This window comes from Rattus rattus, chromosome 16 (assembly GCF_011064425.1).
Source record: "Rattus rattus isolate New Zealand chromosome 16, Rrattus_CSIRO_v1, whole genome shotgun sequence".
NCBI classification, from domain to species: domain Eukaryota; kingdom Metazoa; phylum Chordata; class Mammalia; order Rodentia; family Muridae; genus Rattus; species Rattus rattus.
The window spans coordinates 41251493-41268372 of NC_046169.1; the positions used below are offsets into that span (position 1 = coordinate 41251493).

At 50.0% G+C, this 16880-nt stretch overlaps 1 protein-coding gene across 1 annotated transcript in view; it reads left to right on the forward strand.

Annotated features, from left to right (window-relative positions):
• Positions 1 to 16880, forward strand: part of Myo18b (myosin XVIIIB) — a 194338-nt gene that overhangs the window by 151436 nt on the left and 26022 nt on the right. Inside the window, exons 39-41 of the mRNA XM_032886778.1 lie at positions 6502 to 6632; positions 13142 to 13186; positions 14808 to 14945. Coding sequence (XP_032742669.1) covers positions 6502 to 6632; positions 13142 to 13186; positions 14808 to 14945 — 314 coding nt within the window. The remainder of the gene's footprint in view (positions 1 to 6501; positions 6633 to 13141; positions 13187 to 14807; positions 14946 to 16880) is intronic.

The following is a 16880-nucleotide window of genomic DNA, read 5'->3' on the forward strand; positions in this document are numbered from 1 at the left end:
TGGAACAGCGACTGCAAGGTCCCTGGCTCCTCTTCCTGCCGATAGCCGGCTCTTGCTCAGGTAGAGGGGGACTCGGTTGCAATGAACCGGAGAAATGAAGCCCATTTTCCAAGTTTCTCATAAAACGCCAAATCCATAGTTTCTGCAGAAGATCTGGAAAATCATAAAGAGAGGACATCAGCGTGTTTTGATAGCTCACGCCAGGGAGAATGGCTACGGCCTGTAATTTACTATAACATCCTCCAATTATAGTCTGTTTCCACGGTGCTTGGATCTAAGGGATCTTATTGATATTAAGCGAGGTAAGAGATTTCAACCATTCAGCAGAACCCCAGTCCGAATCAGAACTACAGATCAAGATGTTCACTTAGGAATTAACTCAGCAACAGTCATTGTATGCTCAGGTATGTTTCAAGTATGTGTGATATGTGTGATATGTATGTATATATGTATGTATGTATGTATATGCATATACACTGCGTGTATGAGAGAGCGAGAGAGCAAGAGAGAGAGAGAGAGAGAGAGAGAGAGAGAGAGAGAGAGTGTGTGTGTGTTTCAGAACTGTTTTGAAATCCTCCTGTCTGTGTGACATTCAGAGTCATTTGGATTTTATATTAGAACGGGAGCTGGGTGTGATACCGTGATAGGGGTGAAGCCTATAAGCCCAGAGGAGGATGAAAATTCCAAGGCCAGCCTGGGCTACAGAGTTGAATTAAAACAATTTGCCAGTTGCTGATTACACACGTGTTAATAAATGCACGCTTATATTTACTAAGCAAACCACTGGCAATAGATCCATGTGCATCACCTATTCACTTAAACACACACATCCTACCTAGCAGGAAGCTTCTGTCTGCCTTACTGTGCTGGAAAACAGCAAGACGGATGAACTTCTAGGATGTCGTGAGATCTGTGAACTGAACCTTGAGAGGCCTCCTCAGGGGCACGGAGCCTGAGGGAAGAGCTGCCGTGCATCCCAGGCAGACGAAGGTCTCTGGGGAGCAGGGTGCTCTGGGTAAAGAAACAAGCAGCAAACAACAGCTTTGGTATTAGCCTCTAATTGAATGTCACGAGCAGAGACCATCGTAATTGCTGGCATTTATTATCGTCTGAACCGCTTCCCACACAGCAACTGTGCACGCGGTGCCCCCGGGAGAGCAGCAGCCTGGAAGTCTAAAGGCCTCCCAATGCCTGTGAGCGATGCTGGGCCAGGAGCTTACACTGCCCGCTGTTGTCTTTATCTTGGTAAACACGATGCGTGTGAATCCTGTGTACATCAGACCCTGTCCTTTCCTTTGTCCCCGTCAGCCGTGTAGTGACGCTGACTCTCTCTGCCCTAAGCGTGTACATGTCCACCATGTGCCAGGCATAAGCAGTGCAGGTGGATCAGGTCCTGTGATGGTGTCAGCTCCAGGGAAACTGGCGCCCAGTAGGAGATCAATAAATGTGGCTTGAATGCAAAGGTGTGTGATTGGACAGGAGGAGTGTGTTGTAGGAATATGGAAGCCATTTCTGTTTGTGTTTCTTTCCCTGCCAAACAGCCATAGATCTGTCTGGGGATTGGGTGGTTTCCTGTGGGGTTTTCTGCCATGCATATATCAAACAGGCTTATATCATACTAGTGTTCCACCCCTGAGCATGTTCCTCGCTAACAATAGAGGATCCTAAGCTCTTATGGGGCCTCAGAACACAGCTGTGCTCTGGAGGGGCAGCTGAGACAACTTTCAGTGTGCCCCAATGTGATCATCACGCCAGTTGGGCATCTGTCCCTAGAAGACGTTGGAGGCAGGGGGGTCACGAGCTTGAACCATCTGTCTCCAACTGGCCCTTTCTTTCTGCACGTCTTCTCTAGGTTGTGATAGGGTGAGGGGTCTTGTTTTGTCTGCCTTGGGCTGGCTGCTGGGCTCTGCAGTGTTGGGACTGATGTCTTGGTCTTCTTAGTCAGCAGATTCCCGCAGGTTCCCAAACTGAAGTGGGAGAGCTCGGCTCTGCTGACTGCTGATCGCCGGTTATGCAGCTCCCTCTCTCTGGGGTGCTCCCTGGCTCCAGAGTGCTCCATTGATCTGGTGTGCTCCTTCCTAGTCTGGTGCCCACAGACAGCAGATAGAGGATGGGCAGTAGAAGGCATTAGAAGGCAGTGGAGGCAAGGTGACCATTATGCCTAAATCCTTAGTCCACACACTTTCCTCGGGACCTGTTGTCTTTGGCCAGACTTCCACATTCCACGCTTCTTATTCTAGGTTTGGCCTCCCCAGTGAAAGGGAAACAATGTTGCCCTCGCCAAGTTTCCTCTTCTGGGAATGTGATGTTAGCAATGTTGTGCTCCCCCTGCCACCGGCACATTAGCCCTTTAAAGATTAGCTATTTGACCTTCAAGCCACACCTCTGAGATTCGACTCTGTAAAGCTGATGACTCCAGAACCTGCAAGATTACATTTTTACCTCAGCTCAAGTCCCACTTTTCTGGCCCGGGCCAGCAGCAGAGCAGGACACCAGTCTCTGCCCATGCCTGCCCATCTCCTCTTCTCTTCAGAGTGTTCCCTGAGGATTGGGACCACATACCTGTGCATGATCTTTCCCTGAGCAAGAGCCCTGGAAGAGAAGCTACTCTGAGGAGAGGCGCCATGCTCCAGAGTCTGCACACCAGTCCTGGGATGCCTCACCTCAGATGACCACCACAGCTCTACTGTGCAGAACGCTTCCCTGCTCTGGTCTTCAGGACCCTTGTCTCTAGGCAGAACAGTCATGTGACCAGTGTACGGCACCTCACGCTATTCCTCCATGCCCACCTGGCTCAGGTGATGAGGCGTAAGCTAGGCTGGAAGGTAAAAACCCAGATTTCTCCTAAGAAGCAGCTGTCACAATCCTTGGAGGTAGAGGCCAGGCCGGAACCACTGGTAACTGAGCCTGGGAAGGGATGGTGCTCCCACAGTGCCTGAACCTAGGAAGGAGTGGTGCTCCCACAGTGCTCTGTCTCAGCCTGGGAGGGAGTGGTGCTCCCACAGTGCCTGAACCTAGGAAGGAGTGGTGCTCCTACAGTGCTCTGTCTCAGTCTGGGAAGAAGTGATCTCACAATGCTTTGTTCTGAGCCTAGGGAGGAGTAGCGCTCCCACAGTGCCCTATCCGCTTGGGAGGGAGTGGTGCTCCCACAGTGCTCTGTCTCAGCCTGGGAGGGAGTGGTGCTCCCACAGTGCTCTGTCTCAGCCTAGGAGGGAGTGGTGCTCCCACAGTGCTCTGTCTCAGCCTGGGAGGGAGTGGTGCTCCCACAGTGCTCTGTCTCAGCCTGGGAGGGAGTGGTGCTCCCACAGTGCTCTGTCTCAGCCTGGGAGGGAGTGGTGCTCCCACAGTGCTCTGTCTCAGCCTGGGAGGGAGTGGTGCTCCCACAGTGCTCTGAATCTTCTGGGCTTCAGCCCCAGTCATTTTCCTAGCTGTATCTACCTGACCTGCTGGTGACCTTTGCATCACAACCCCCTCCACATGTCCTGATGTCCTTGTCTGGCTCCTAGCTGTGGTCTGGGGCTTGGCCCCAGCTTGTCCCTCACTTGCCTGTCCTGAGGTTAACATTCCATGGCTGGCAGCACCACCTGAAGTGTAAGCTGGCCTTGCCTATGCTAGCCTTGCCCACACACACCTGCTTCTGACCACATTGTTCTTCCCCTTTCAGCTCTGCGAAGTCCCAGCCTGGCCTGGTTGGGCCACACCTATTGCAGTACTCAGTTTTGTCAGAGAGATGTAATGCCATCTTTAAGGTTCTAACTCCTGATAGTGAGAAAGGGGAGGCCAGGCCATGGCAGAATGTCCATTCCTGTGATGGGAAACAGATGTGGTCCTTGCAGGGTTCCCTGGATGGGGCACGGGCAACCCCATGGATTGGGTTCACATCCTGACTCTGTAGCCTGTAGTGATGTAGCTGTCCTTAGTTTCTTCAGAGAGGCCTGGAAATCTGTCTGTGGTTACTGGACTGCTGGAGTTGTCAGAATTGTGTCACCGCAATCTTTACCTTGCACACCTCCATTAGGCATCTGTGTGTTTCCTTGAATAGCTAACCAAAAAGGAACTTCAAATGAGTGGATCAGTTTTAAATTAATCTCACCCAGGACCCTGCTCTACCTGAAACTCCAAGTCCCACCCAACAATCGTGTGTGTGTGTGTATGTGAGTGTGTGTGTGTGTGTGTGTGTGTGTGTGTGTGTGTGTGTGTGTGTGTGTGTGTGTGTGAGTGTGGTGTGTGTGTATGTGTGTGTGTGTGGTGTGTGTGTGGTGTGTATGTGTGTGTGTGTGTGGATGTGTGTGCTATGTGTGTGAGATGTGTGTGTGTGTGATGTGGTGTGTGTGTGATGGAGTGTGTGTGTGTGGTGTGATGTGTGTGTGGGGTATTTGTGTGGGCGATGTGGTGTATGTGGGTGTGGTGTGGTATATGTGTGGTGTGTGTATGTGTGTGTGGTGTGTGTGTGTGTGTGTGTGTGTGTATGTGGTAAGTGTGTGTGTGTGTGTGTGTGTAGGGTGTGTGGTGTGGTGCGTGTGTGTGGTGTGTGTGTGGTGTTGGTGGTGGTGTGTGGGTGGGGTGTGGTGTTTGTGTGGGGTGTGTGGTGTGTGTGTGGGGGGTGTGTGGTGTGTGTGTGTGTGTGTGTGTGTGTGTGTGTGGGGTGTGTGTGTGTGTGTGTGTGTGTGTGTGTGTGGGTGTGTGTGTGTGTGTGTGGGGTGTGTGTGTGTGTGGTGTGTGTGTGGGGGGTGTGTGTGTGTGTGTGGGTGGGGTGTGTGTGTGTGTGTGTGTGTGTGTGTGTGTGTGTGTGTGTGTGTGTGTGTGTGTGTAGCAGGTGGGGGTAGTGGGGGTTTGTACATGGCAAGTGTGTTTTGTGTATATTAGATAGCAGGTGTGTGTGTGGTATGTGTGTATGTGTGTGTGTGTAGTATATGTGGTGTTTTGTATGTAGTGTGTATGTAATATATGTGGTATTTTATATGTAGTGTGTGTAGCGTATGTGGTGGTTTGTATGTAATATGCGTGTGTGTCTAGTGTGCATGGTAGTTTGTATGTAGAGTGTGTGTATGTGTGTGTGTATAGTGTACATGGTGGTTTGTGTATATGTGTGGCGTGAGGTATGTGTATGAGTGCATTTGTATGTATGTGTTGTGTGAGGTGTGTAGTTGCTATGGATTCCAAGTGACAGACATCTTGGTGATTCTGTTTGCTCCACAGTATTCAAGGATTCTGTTCACATTACCACAGCCCTTACTTCTGTGAAAAACTGTCTAATGACATCGAAGTGATGTTCTGTGATCTTCCTAACCATCCCCAAAGCTGGGTATAACTTTTGGCTTTCAGATTCTCATATCATTGGCCACACTGCCCTGAGCAAACTCATGTTCAGGGCCCGGCATTGCCTTCTGATCTGTCCTGTGGAATTAATTTCCAAAAGAGAGATTCTGAATGTAGCCAGACAATTCTCTAACTCGAGGTATCTGGTGCATTGTGGGATATAACAGTATCCGACCTTGACCTGTCATGGTATATCCCAAGGCCTGTTCGCCAACTCTTTGTCCAGACTTAAAGTCTCCAGGGGCTGACTCACCTTCCATCAGCAAGCATGGTGTTAAGGGATAAACTGAAAAACAGGTGCTTCGTGGACACCAGAGATTTCCCAAAGAGTCAAGACAAAATTGAGTCACGGTCCCACCAGACAGTACTGATCTCAGTGGATGAGTACCACCAAGACAACCAAGAGTACTAAGCTCGATTTCTAGCACCCATGCTAAGTCCTTGCCCTTGAAGGTCTCGGCTGCTCAGCTCTGAAGGACAAATATTCACAACTCCCCTGCCAGGCTCTCAGTGAGGGAGGCTTTGGTCAGGTGACTGCTGCTGGCTGCAGAAAAACCGACCCCTAAATGTCTGCCAGGTCTGTCGGTCAGCAAGGGGCCCCACCAGGCCATCCTACACTGTATACTTTTTAGCTTCAGTTCTATTGCTGTGCACACCATGACCAAGGTGACTCTTATGAAAGCAGGAGCTTGCTTACAGTTCTGGAGCATTGGTCTGTGGTGGTTGTGTCAAGGAGTGGGCAATGTGTAGGCAGGCATAGCTGGGAACAGGCCAAGAACGGCAGGACTGATGCCCAGGGAGCAGAACCCTGCTCTGTGTGGCTCCAAACCTTCCTCACCAGGTTCAGCTTGGTTGGTCCATTTACTGACCAATTTAAGATGGCTTTGCACCCAGTAAGGTGGTGGCATAAACCAAAGCATGTCTCTAGGCTCATAAATGTATAAGGATGACCTTATGGATGACCCAGCTTTGCGTTCCTGGAACATGCCAGCAGGGCTCTGCCTGGGATACCCAGGGCTTCACGCTCCCCATGCCCCCTTCTGTCTGTGGTGAGAACCTGAGAGTGATTTGCTTACATCGCAGTCTCTGCTAAGGCTGTCCCTTCGCCCCCAACTCTGGAGAACTCTGGAGTACTGTGGAGTTCTCATCAAGACCAATGGGTTCTGTGGTCTCTGCCTGCAGGATAAGTATGTGGAGGAGCTGGCAGCTGTGAGGCAAACATTGCAGACAGACCTGGAGACATCCATCCGGCGCATTGCGGACCTGCAGGCAGCCTTGGAAGAGGTGGCATCCAGTGACAGTGACACAGAAAGGTAAATGGGTGGTGGCCAGGTGGGGCTGTGGTCTGCAGACCTCTGTCATCCCTGAAAGTCTGAGGGGACCCCAAAATGCCTGAGGGTTGCTGTTTGGTCGACTGAGAGAAGAGGGATACTGTCCTTGTCACCTTTGAAGCGTGGGACCAGCTAGAAAGAGACCAGTGTGTCGTCCTAGGGGAGCAACTTGTCTGGTCTGAACTTGTGCCTGTTACTTTCTTGTTGCTGTGACACAGCTCTGGCGTAAGTCACTTAAAGTCAGGCTTGTTTTGGCTTACTTTTCAAGTTTGTCTCTGTCTTTGTCTCTGTCTCTGTCTCTGTCTCTCTGTCTCTCTGTCTCTCAAAAACACACACACACACACACACACACACACACACACACACACACAAATGAATCCAAAGATAGCAAAGGGGACGGAAACAGAGCAGCTCAGGGGTGGTACAAGCTATGGCAGGAATCAGAGGCCAGACTTCCCAGCTGAGTAATGAACCAAGATGAGTCACAAAGCACCCCAGATGTCACCCCGGGCTCTATCCAAAGAGCCACTATCCCCAGATAAGACGTATGCTCACATAAGACGTATCTGTCTCTATGGCAACAAGACTCACCCTCTGCCTGACTCCATCTCTCCTGAGTTTCAGGCCATGGGCACCTGAACGCAGCTCCAGTATTGGTCTCCTCTCCTCCTGATCTCAGCATTCGAGGCTGAACATATTCTTCCTTGCCGAGTTACTGATGTCTTTTTTTTTCCACATACCAGTTTCCACATACTGTCAGCCTCACTGTTCACCAAGTTGGAAGGGAACGTGCCTGCATCTCAGGAGAGCTGTGGGACGGGGTGGGATGCCTGAACATAGGTGTCAGGCAATGCTCCTGGTACCCAGGAGCGCCCCCATGCAGCAACGAGTGGGACTGCTCTTGTTGGAGGAGGGGAAGAGAGCATAGACCTCCATATCACATGACCTCAAACAAATATCCAGTCGCTCTGATCCTTGCTCTCTTCCTTTCTAAGATGGATCCATAAGAGGTAAAAATGCAGCTCCCCACAGGGAAGCGTGTACCTGCAGAGACTCAGACATTACTTGTTGCCCCCGTTCTTTAATTCATTCATCTATCCATCCATTCGATTGATAAACCTTTCCTGAGCACCTCTTCCATGCCAGACATCCCCCCTGTGCCTTTGTGTTTTCCTTCCTTCTTTTGGACGCCATTTTTTCTTCATCTCTTGGTGGACAGGGGCTGAATAGCTTGTGTGAGATAGGCAAATTAAGCAGGAGAGAGTGCCTGGCTCTGCAGCAATCTAAAAGCCCCTGGTGGCAGGTGACCAGTGGAACAGGTGATCCGTGGAACAGGTGACCCGTGGAACAGGTGGTTCCACTAGGGAGGAGGCAGTGCAGATCTATGAGAGGAGAATCTGGGAAAGCACGCACAAGGACCAAGAGGAATGTTCCAGAAAGCAAGAAAAGAGACTTCTATTAGCTAAAGGGAGGAGAGATTTTTGCTCAGAGCAATGGCCTCCCATGGAAGGGGACATGCATGTCAATTGGAAAGACACAGGGCATGCAGCCTGGTGAGTTCATGCCTGGACCAGAACCGGATGTCATTTTCAAGGGTGTCTCACACCTCTGCGACTCTGCCAGCCAGACCACAGTCTCCATGTTTCCACAGTCCCCAGAGCAGGGCCACCCTCTGGGAACAGCAGTGCACCACACCACAGACCATGTCACATTCAGGTCCTGGAGGAAGACCTGCAGGCCGGAGGATCTGTCTTTTATGTTTCCCCATATTCCACCTCCCTTTCTCCCCCTCCTGTCTTTCTTCTCTCACAGAGATTCCCTGAAACTGGCTGAGACTCTCAGTTGCCCAGATACTGGGGACTAAAGAAATAAGAGATGCCTACAGAAAAGTCCTGGCTCATTGCAAAGCACAGACAACGCACCTACCTGCTGCTCCCTGCCACTGTAATCAGGGTCTCTGTTGCCTTGATCAACACCACGAACAGAATCAACTCGGTGGGAAGAGGGTCATTTAAAGTCACAGTTCTACACCACAGTTAGGGTTCTCATTGTTGCAAACAGACACCATGACTGTGGCAACTCTTATAAAAGACAACACTTAGTTGTGGCTGGCTCACAGGTTCAGAGGTTCAGTCCATTATCATCAAGGCAGGAGCATGGCAGCATCTAGGCAGGCATCATGGTGCAGGAGGAGCTGAGAGCTCTACATCTTGTTCTGAGGACCACTAGGAGAAGGCTGGCTTCCACACAATTAGGAATAAGCTCTCTCAAAGCCCACCCCCAACAGTGATTCACTTCACCCCAAGACCATACCTAATCCAGCAAGTTCACACCTCCTAATAGTGCCACTCCCTGAGCCAAGCATATTCGAACCACCACAGTCAGGGCCAGAGCTCAAGGCAGGAACTTGGAGCCAGGAAGTGAAGCAGAAACCATGGAGGGGTGCCAATTACTGGCTTGCTCCTCATGGCTTGCTCAGCCTGCTTTCTTTATAGAACCCATGGTTGACACTACCCACAGCGGGTTAGGCCCAACTGTATCAATCATTAATCAAGGAAACGCACTATAAACCTACCTACAGACCTCTCTGATGAAGGTGTCCTTTCAACTGAGGTTCCTCTTCCCACATGACTCTACTCTGTGTCAAGTTGATAAGACACAACCAGGACATGAAGAAGAACATCACAGACCATCAAAGACAAAAAGAAATATGTGTTGCCTCACTGTTGGTCTGCTGCACAGAGTGGGGCTTCAAGTTCATGCCCTGGGGCCAGCCGGGTCCCCCCATCAGCAGCTCCAAACTGCACATTGTGCACACTTATTGACTCGAATGAGAGGTTTGGATTGCAGCCTGAAAGATTGGTCTAAGTGGTCCAAGATACTTCTTTATAAATTCTCAATTAGTCTTCAGACCACTAGGTTAGAGAAGGAAGAAAGAGGAGGAGAGGGAGAGGAAGATGGGAGAGGGAGAGAGGGGAGAGAGGGGAGAGGGGAGGGGGAGAGGGGAGAGAGGGGGAGAGAGGGAGGGAGAGAGAGAGAGAGAGAGAGAGAGAGAGAGAGAGAGCCTAACTCTCTAACTGTCAAGTTGAGAGACTTGTTCTCATCATGCCTAATCACAATTCTACAGTTCACCTGGAATTAGATCTTAATGGAGCAGGCCTTGCAGGCTGGGAGCCAAGCTCAGAACGTCAGGCAGCTGACTCTGGCGTGACTCTGCAGCAGGGCCTGGCACTGTCAGCTAGACTGTAGCATCAACCTTAGACTAATGGAGGAAATGTTTCCATTCATGCCCCGGGCCTGGAATGTGCTCGTTAGTCATGGGAGGAAAGCTACATTGGCTGACAGAAACCGCCACCTATTCCTAGCCCCAAAATCTGCAGCTTCTCTGCCTGTTGCCTTGCCTGGAGGTGCAGTAGGGCGTGGAGGGGTCCATAGCTTACCCTTGACTTCAGAGTCACAGGAAAGAGAGTGTCATTCCCAGCCAGGCCCATCTGAGATGAGAACTCTGGAAGCAAGCATGTCCTTGTGAGTGGGGTGAGTGGATACTGGGTGACCTCCAGCACACAGGCTCTAACAACTGGTCTGACATCAGGCTGTGGAGCAGACCTGGAGCCATCAGGATTGAGCCAGAGACTGACCTTCTGAGGACACATTGTGTGTCAACAACTCACTGTTGAGCCTTGGCTCTGGCCTGGAAGTGAAGTTCCCCGCCCCATGAGATGACCATCCCCACAGCCTTTGTCTTATAGCTGCCCTCCACGAGTGCTGAACATGCCCTGACTGGAAGAACAGCTTGAGTGAGCTCTCTGTTCATCTAAAGAGGTTGAACCTGGTTAGAGTCACTGCACGGGCCCCTGTGCCCTCTAGCACTAAATGGATGTTACAGGTGGCCCTGCTCTCTGAGAAGGATGGTAACCAACACCACTCCCACCATTCACCAAGTCTACTTCTAACACTGCAGGAAGCGGTGGTGATGGATCCCCTGTGGTTCCCTTTCTGTAAGACAGTTGTTACTGCTTGGCACACTTTGCCCTTGCACGTGTTACCAGATACCTATTGGCTCCAGGTCTGCTCTCAGAAACTAAAGATAAGGAAACCGAGTCTCATAGGCATCTGAAGTCTCATTGATGCATACGTTAAGCCACAAAGCCATGGCTTGTTCCTAGAGTTGGCCTCTCCCCCCGACCCCCTCCCCTCTGACTCCAGCCAAAGACGGCTTTGTTCTCATATAGGATGTGTCACGTGTCCTTCACCTCCTATCAAGGTCTCCTCTGTTCCCCTCTGGGCTACCGTGCTGGTGAGCTCACGTCAGTCACTGACACGGAGCAAACGAATCCAGGCGTCACTTCCCAGCCTGTATTTGCATTTAGACTGAGGCTGTCTGGTAAAGGTACCCAGGAGGAATACATCTGAAGACACTTAATCAATTACCTCGATCCTTGCCAACATCTGTTTTAAAATTCCTGGCACAGGTTCCCTTTGCAAAACCACACTGGCCAAGAAGATAAAAAGAACGATAGTCACCAGCCCAGGGCTGTGGTTTGAGCCTCCCTCTGTCATGGAGTCAACCAGATCAGTACCGCGGACAGCGCCTCTGTTAAAGCGGTCCGCCAGATCAGTACAACGGACAGCACACTTGCTAAGCCTCCAGTTAGATCAGTACCGCGGACAGCGCACCTGGCCTCACGCCTCAACTTGCCCTTCCACACTGTAACAACACCCGCCCTTACTTAAATGAGGCCTGCTCCAAGCACAGACTTTGGCAGGGGTGAAGGGTGTGGAGTGTAGCAATGGTGGCTACAGTCTTGTTTATCATGAGATGGTGGCTTACATGGTGTAGTCATGATGCATGGAAATCCTAGCTCTCCTTGCTCAAGTGCGAACAATCTTGATTTGTACCGTCAGAGTAGTCTTTTGGGACCAAAAAGGTCAACTTTATAGGGAGGTGCTGTTTACAAAGCTGTGTTCCCTCTTCTGTCAGCTGATATCTCAGCTGCTGAGCCCATGGGGGTACCATGCAGACAGGAAGCATGCAGACGGGACTCACACACTCAGTGGGGGTTTGCTCCTACAGACTGGGTTTAAAAGCATCACACATCCAGGGTAGACCAGCAGACACATAACATCAGAAAGTGTCCAAGTCTCTTGGGAAAGAGTCCCTCCAGGAGGAAGTGGTTCTGAATTCCAAGTCCCCAGAGCCACCTTCAGAGACCAAACCTGGATGAGTGTCAGCGCCCATGTGTGTTCTGTCGCTGGGCTGGACAGACTGTGTGGTGCTGTGCCTGTAATGAATGGTGTCCGGTGTCTGAGCTCAGGAGTGTGGATTCCAAATGGAGAGATGGAAGGGCTAGCTTCCCGCAGGCCTCACACCGAGAGGAAAATGAGGTTCAGCCTCTTGGGATTAGACATTTGATTTTGAGCACCAGGGACCCTACTGTCCTGTCTCCATGCACTCAAGACATGTTTGTGCCCTTCAAGGCCGTCAGTCCACTGGAGATGCATGCTTGAAATAAGGGGCTATAGGGTAATGTGTCTTTAGAGGAAGAAACAAGGAACAACAGATATGTTCTCCTCAGACATGTCCAAATCCCAGCAGACTTGTGGCTGGAGGCTCAGCTTGAGGACTCAGAGTCAAGGCAATTTAGATGCAGGGGTGTGGTCTTGTCTGGATCGACCTTCGATGGCAGTGGCACACTGACTATCAGTGTGCCCTGTGGTCTCCACAAGGCTGGGTTTGGAAGCTCAGTGACCTTGTGCGTGGTGTACTCTCTTCGTCTCTAGAATGGACGCAGACAGTGTGGGCAGAGTGTGTAAATATGTTTCTCCCTGAAGAATAGCTACTTGTGTAATTAGATTAGGAGTTTCCCACAATGCTCCAGGAAGCTATCCTGCCTGATCCTGATTTGTGGACTTCCCGAAGACTATGAGGCAAGTGTCAGGCATGCCAATAACAATCTGGTTAATGTCAGTGATGCCAATTGCATTCCCAAAAATTACTGTTTTGTGTCTGAGCATTTCGCCTACATATATGTCCATTTTTTGGGTGCCCTCAGAAGCCAGAAGAGGGCCTTTGATCCCCTGGAACTGGTGTTGCAGATGGTTGTGAACCATGGTGTAAGTGCATGGTGAAGTTGAACCCAAGTCCTCTACAAGAGCAGCCAGTGATCTTCACCACAGCCCTATCCCTAGTTACGTTTTTTTTTAAAGAGCACTGGTAATGGTTGCTCCTGTTCTCTGGGATCTGCACTGAACAATCCACAAGGGTTGCCTCTCTCTGCTCCACAGGCAGAGGCAGGGGCATGTGTGTGACTAATCAGCCACAGTTTGTAAAGGCAGGCGGGAGGCTCAGAGAGGGCAACTCAGGACCCTATGACCACACAGTAGTGAAGGGTGGAAGTGGGAGGCAAACCCAGGTGTGTGTAGTGTTGGAGACCAGGTCCCCAGTCCTGACTGTACAACTACAACAGTCGTTGTCTTGTCTCTCCTTCTAGCGTCCAGACGGCAGTGGACTGTAGCAGCCGCAGTGGGAAGGAAGGGTAAGTAACCCACAGGGCTTATGAAGGCGAACCCCTGGTGGCGTGTGTGCAGTTGGCAAGGAGAAGGTTCACACCCATCAGAGAACTCTCTGTCATGCCTCTGAAACTCTGGCTTCATGGTTTAACATGTGCCTTACCGAAGTGCACCCTGCATGCCTGTATGACATTGTTTAGACACAGGGAAGACATGCATTATCATACCCCATCCCCCTCCCCGCCTTCAATGGCTCCCTGTTCCCACAGAAACAGACTTTTTAGGTAGACACCTGTGTTCCACGTTGACCTTTAATCCCCTCTTCACCCATGGGTTCTGATTCCCTACTGCCTAGACCCTGACCTTTCCTGCCCTCCACACCTATGTGTGCACTCTTCCCTCCAAGCCTTCACCTTCCTGAGGTTCACCTGCCTCACTGACTTCCTCTTCTTCCAAGAAGGAAATGGAGGCTCCTTACTTAACCTGCAAACTGGCCCTCTGCCTGTCTCTGCAGTAGTGTGAATGGAGCCTTCATTTCATGGCTGCTCACAGAGATAGTTATCAGGTCTCCCAAGATGCGATCTTGAGCATAGGATTAATGTCAAGTTCATGTATGCAGCCCTGTCCCATGGTGGCTGACTTAGTGGCAGATAAGCATATCACACCCCTGTGTATGTGTGTGCCAGTACACAGAAACGTATGCTACACTTCTGCATGTATGGGCTCACTTGTATACACACACATTCAGACACACAGATGCACACATAGAGACACAGACACATACATTTAAACATGTTCACACAGACACAAAGGTACAGACACACAGATGAACATATAGAGACACAGACAGATACATTCACACATACACACTCACACTGACACATGCACACAGATACAGACAGATACATTCACACATACTCACTCAAGTTGACACACTCACTCACAGAGACATAGATAGATACATTCACACAGACACACCAAACAGATACAATCACATATACACACTCACACTGGCACACTCATACAGACACACACAGACAGATACGTTCACACATACACACTCACACAGACACAGATACATTCACAATATGTACTCATACAGACACAGAAACACAGACACAGACACAGACACACACACACACACACACACACACACTCGCTCACTGTGTAACCCTCCTCTGGTGTTACTCTCGTGATCAAAAACCACAAAGAGAAAGTCCAGCTTGCCAAGGTGATCCCCATAAGGCAAAGGAGGATTGAAGATTTTCACCCCTTGCATATCCCATGAACATATTATTTAATACAGAATTCAATGGAATGCTTGATCACCAAGTCAGAGTGCCCTCAACACCCTAGTTGGTGTGGTTTTGTGTGTGTGTGTGTGTCTGTGTGTCTGTGTCTGTGTGTCCCAGAGTGCTGTGGTTAATAGCAAAGATACTAGAGTAAAAGCAACTCCATCCGGACTTCAAGCATGAGTCAGGTGACCTTAGCTAAGACCCGAGTTGGCCTCTCTAAATGCCAGCTCTTCCTCCCACTTCACAGGCCACTGCCAGCTCCCTGTCTGTAGCATACCACATAGAGTACTCTGCAGGGCTCCGACTCTGATGTGGTGGCCACTGTGGTCAGTATCCTAACTTTGCCTTCTAGGGACAACGTCTCTGTCATCAGCTCCCAGCCTGAGAGCAGTCTGCAGTCCTGGATGAGCTGTTCCCTCTCCCTGGCCACTGACTCAGTGAGGATCCCTTCTCGACAGTCAGCCATCAGCAGTTCTCTCCACAGTCCCAGGTAAGAAGAGCCTTGCCAGCTCAAAGACTCCTGTTGCAGGCTGACCTTCATGACTTCCACTTCTTGTGCTTGGGGCAGGGACCAATGCCCTGTTGTGTGGCTTTAAGTAGGTCATTTGCCCTCACGGGGCCTGAGATATGTGGAGTCTGGTGCTGTTACTGACCCAGCGGATGGTCAGGATACAGCTGTAACACTGTAATGTTGTAACACTGTAACACTGTAACACAGACCTCTGTTTTGAATAGTGCTGCTGGAACAAAGGATAACTAATCTTTATCACTGCTTCTGTCTCAGGTGTCAGACTAGTGATTCTCTGGCTTATAAATAAGCGTGGTCAGTTACGTTTGTTTCAGTTTTGGATGACATCCTTGAGTAGAGTCATAAAGAACATTGAGCTAAAGCCAGGCTGCAATGCCCGGGAGCTCAGCTGCTCTGGAGGCAGGAGGTTGAGGAAGGAGGATTTCTTGAGCAGAGAAATTTGAAGCCAGCCAAGGAGTTGACTTTATAAGGAGAGAAAAGTATATTGAGCTGTGTTTCACACAGAGGAAAAATTAATTTTATCTTGAGTCTAACTAAGATTTTATAATCTCGGGACTGGAGAGACACGGCTTAGCACTTACCAAGGACCTAAATTCAGTTCCCAGAATCCGCAATGGGCAGACAGCTCACAACCACTTCAGCTCCGGGAGCTGAAGGCCTTTTTATCTGGACTCTTAGATCAACTGCACTCAAGCATATGTACCCACATAAAGAGGCACGAGCCTACACATAATTAAGAATAAAAGTAAAGCTTTTTGGTTTATTTTGCTTTTTATCAGATTATAATGGGATTACATCATTTCCCCACCCACTTCCTGCTTTCAAATCCTCGTGTGTGTGTGTGTGTGTGTGTGTGTGTGTGTGTGTGTGTTGTGTAGTCCTAAATACATAAATACAACCTGCTCCGTCTATGTAATCTTAGTTGTACCTCTATGTTTTCAGGGTTGACCATTCGGTATTGGATAGCCAGTTGGTGTGCTCTTCCTAATCAGGGGAAGACTGTCTCTCTGGCTCTAAACACTCCCTAGTTGCCTCTTTGTGTGGAGCTGAGGCCTTGCAGGCTTCCCCCCATGACCGCCCATCTGCTTTATCATGTCTGTTGGTGTAATCCCTGTTCAGGTCATATTGGGGAAGTCATGTTGGTAGGACCTCATAGGTGTAGCTTCTGACATTCTGAGAAGAAATCCCATGGCAAGCTCCCAGATCCTCCAACTATATTATATTCTTTCTGTCCCCTCTGCTAAAATGCTCTCTGAGCCTTAGATTCAGAAGTTGTATTCCTTAGATGCAGGAGTTGTATGGTAGATGTTTCCATTGGGACTGGGCTCCAGAACTCTGCCTTTTGATTGGCTGTGGTTTTCTGTAACAGTTGCTATCTGTTGCAAATAGACGTTTCCTTGAAGAGGGGTGAGCACCTGCGGGTGTAAAGACAAATGTTTAGAATGTACTTAGGGGTTGTGCTGGTTTGGTAAAGTGGTGGTGGTTAAGTTCTCTTCCAAGGTCCTTAGCTTCTCTAAGGGTAGTAAAGCTGGTTTCTAGTACGGGGCATGGTTTTCCTCTTGTTCAACAAGACTTAAGAACAATCAGAGAGCTGTTGGTTACTGCCAAGGTGTGCATGCCGCTACTCCACCTCAGTGTGACCATGCACCCATCACCCCTGCACCCCTGCACCCTTGCAGCCCCGCACCTCAGTGTTATCCTGCCATGCTGATCATTGTTACAGTTCATAGGCTTCATAGCTGGGTGTGACTGTTGGCTGCTTGCCTCCTTTGGAAGCTTGCAGGACACCTGTACCATGAAAGCTTGTCCTCAGGGAGGAGACACCCAGATCATTTCCAGGTCAGCTTCAGGTCAGTTCTAAGTCAGTTGCAGGCAGGGGTCCTCTGGGCCCTGTGT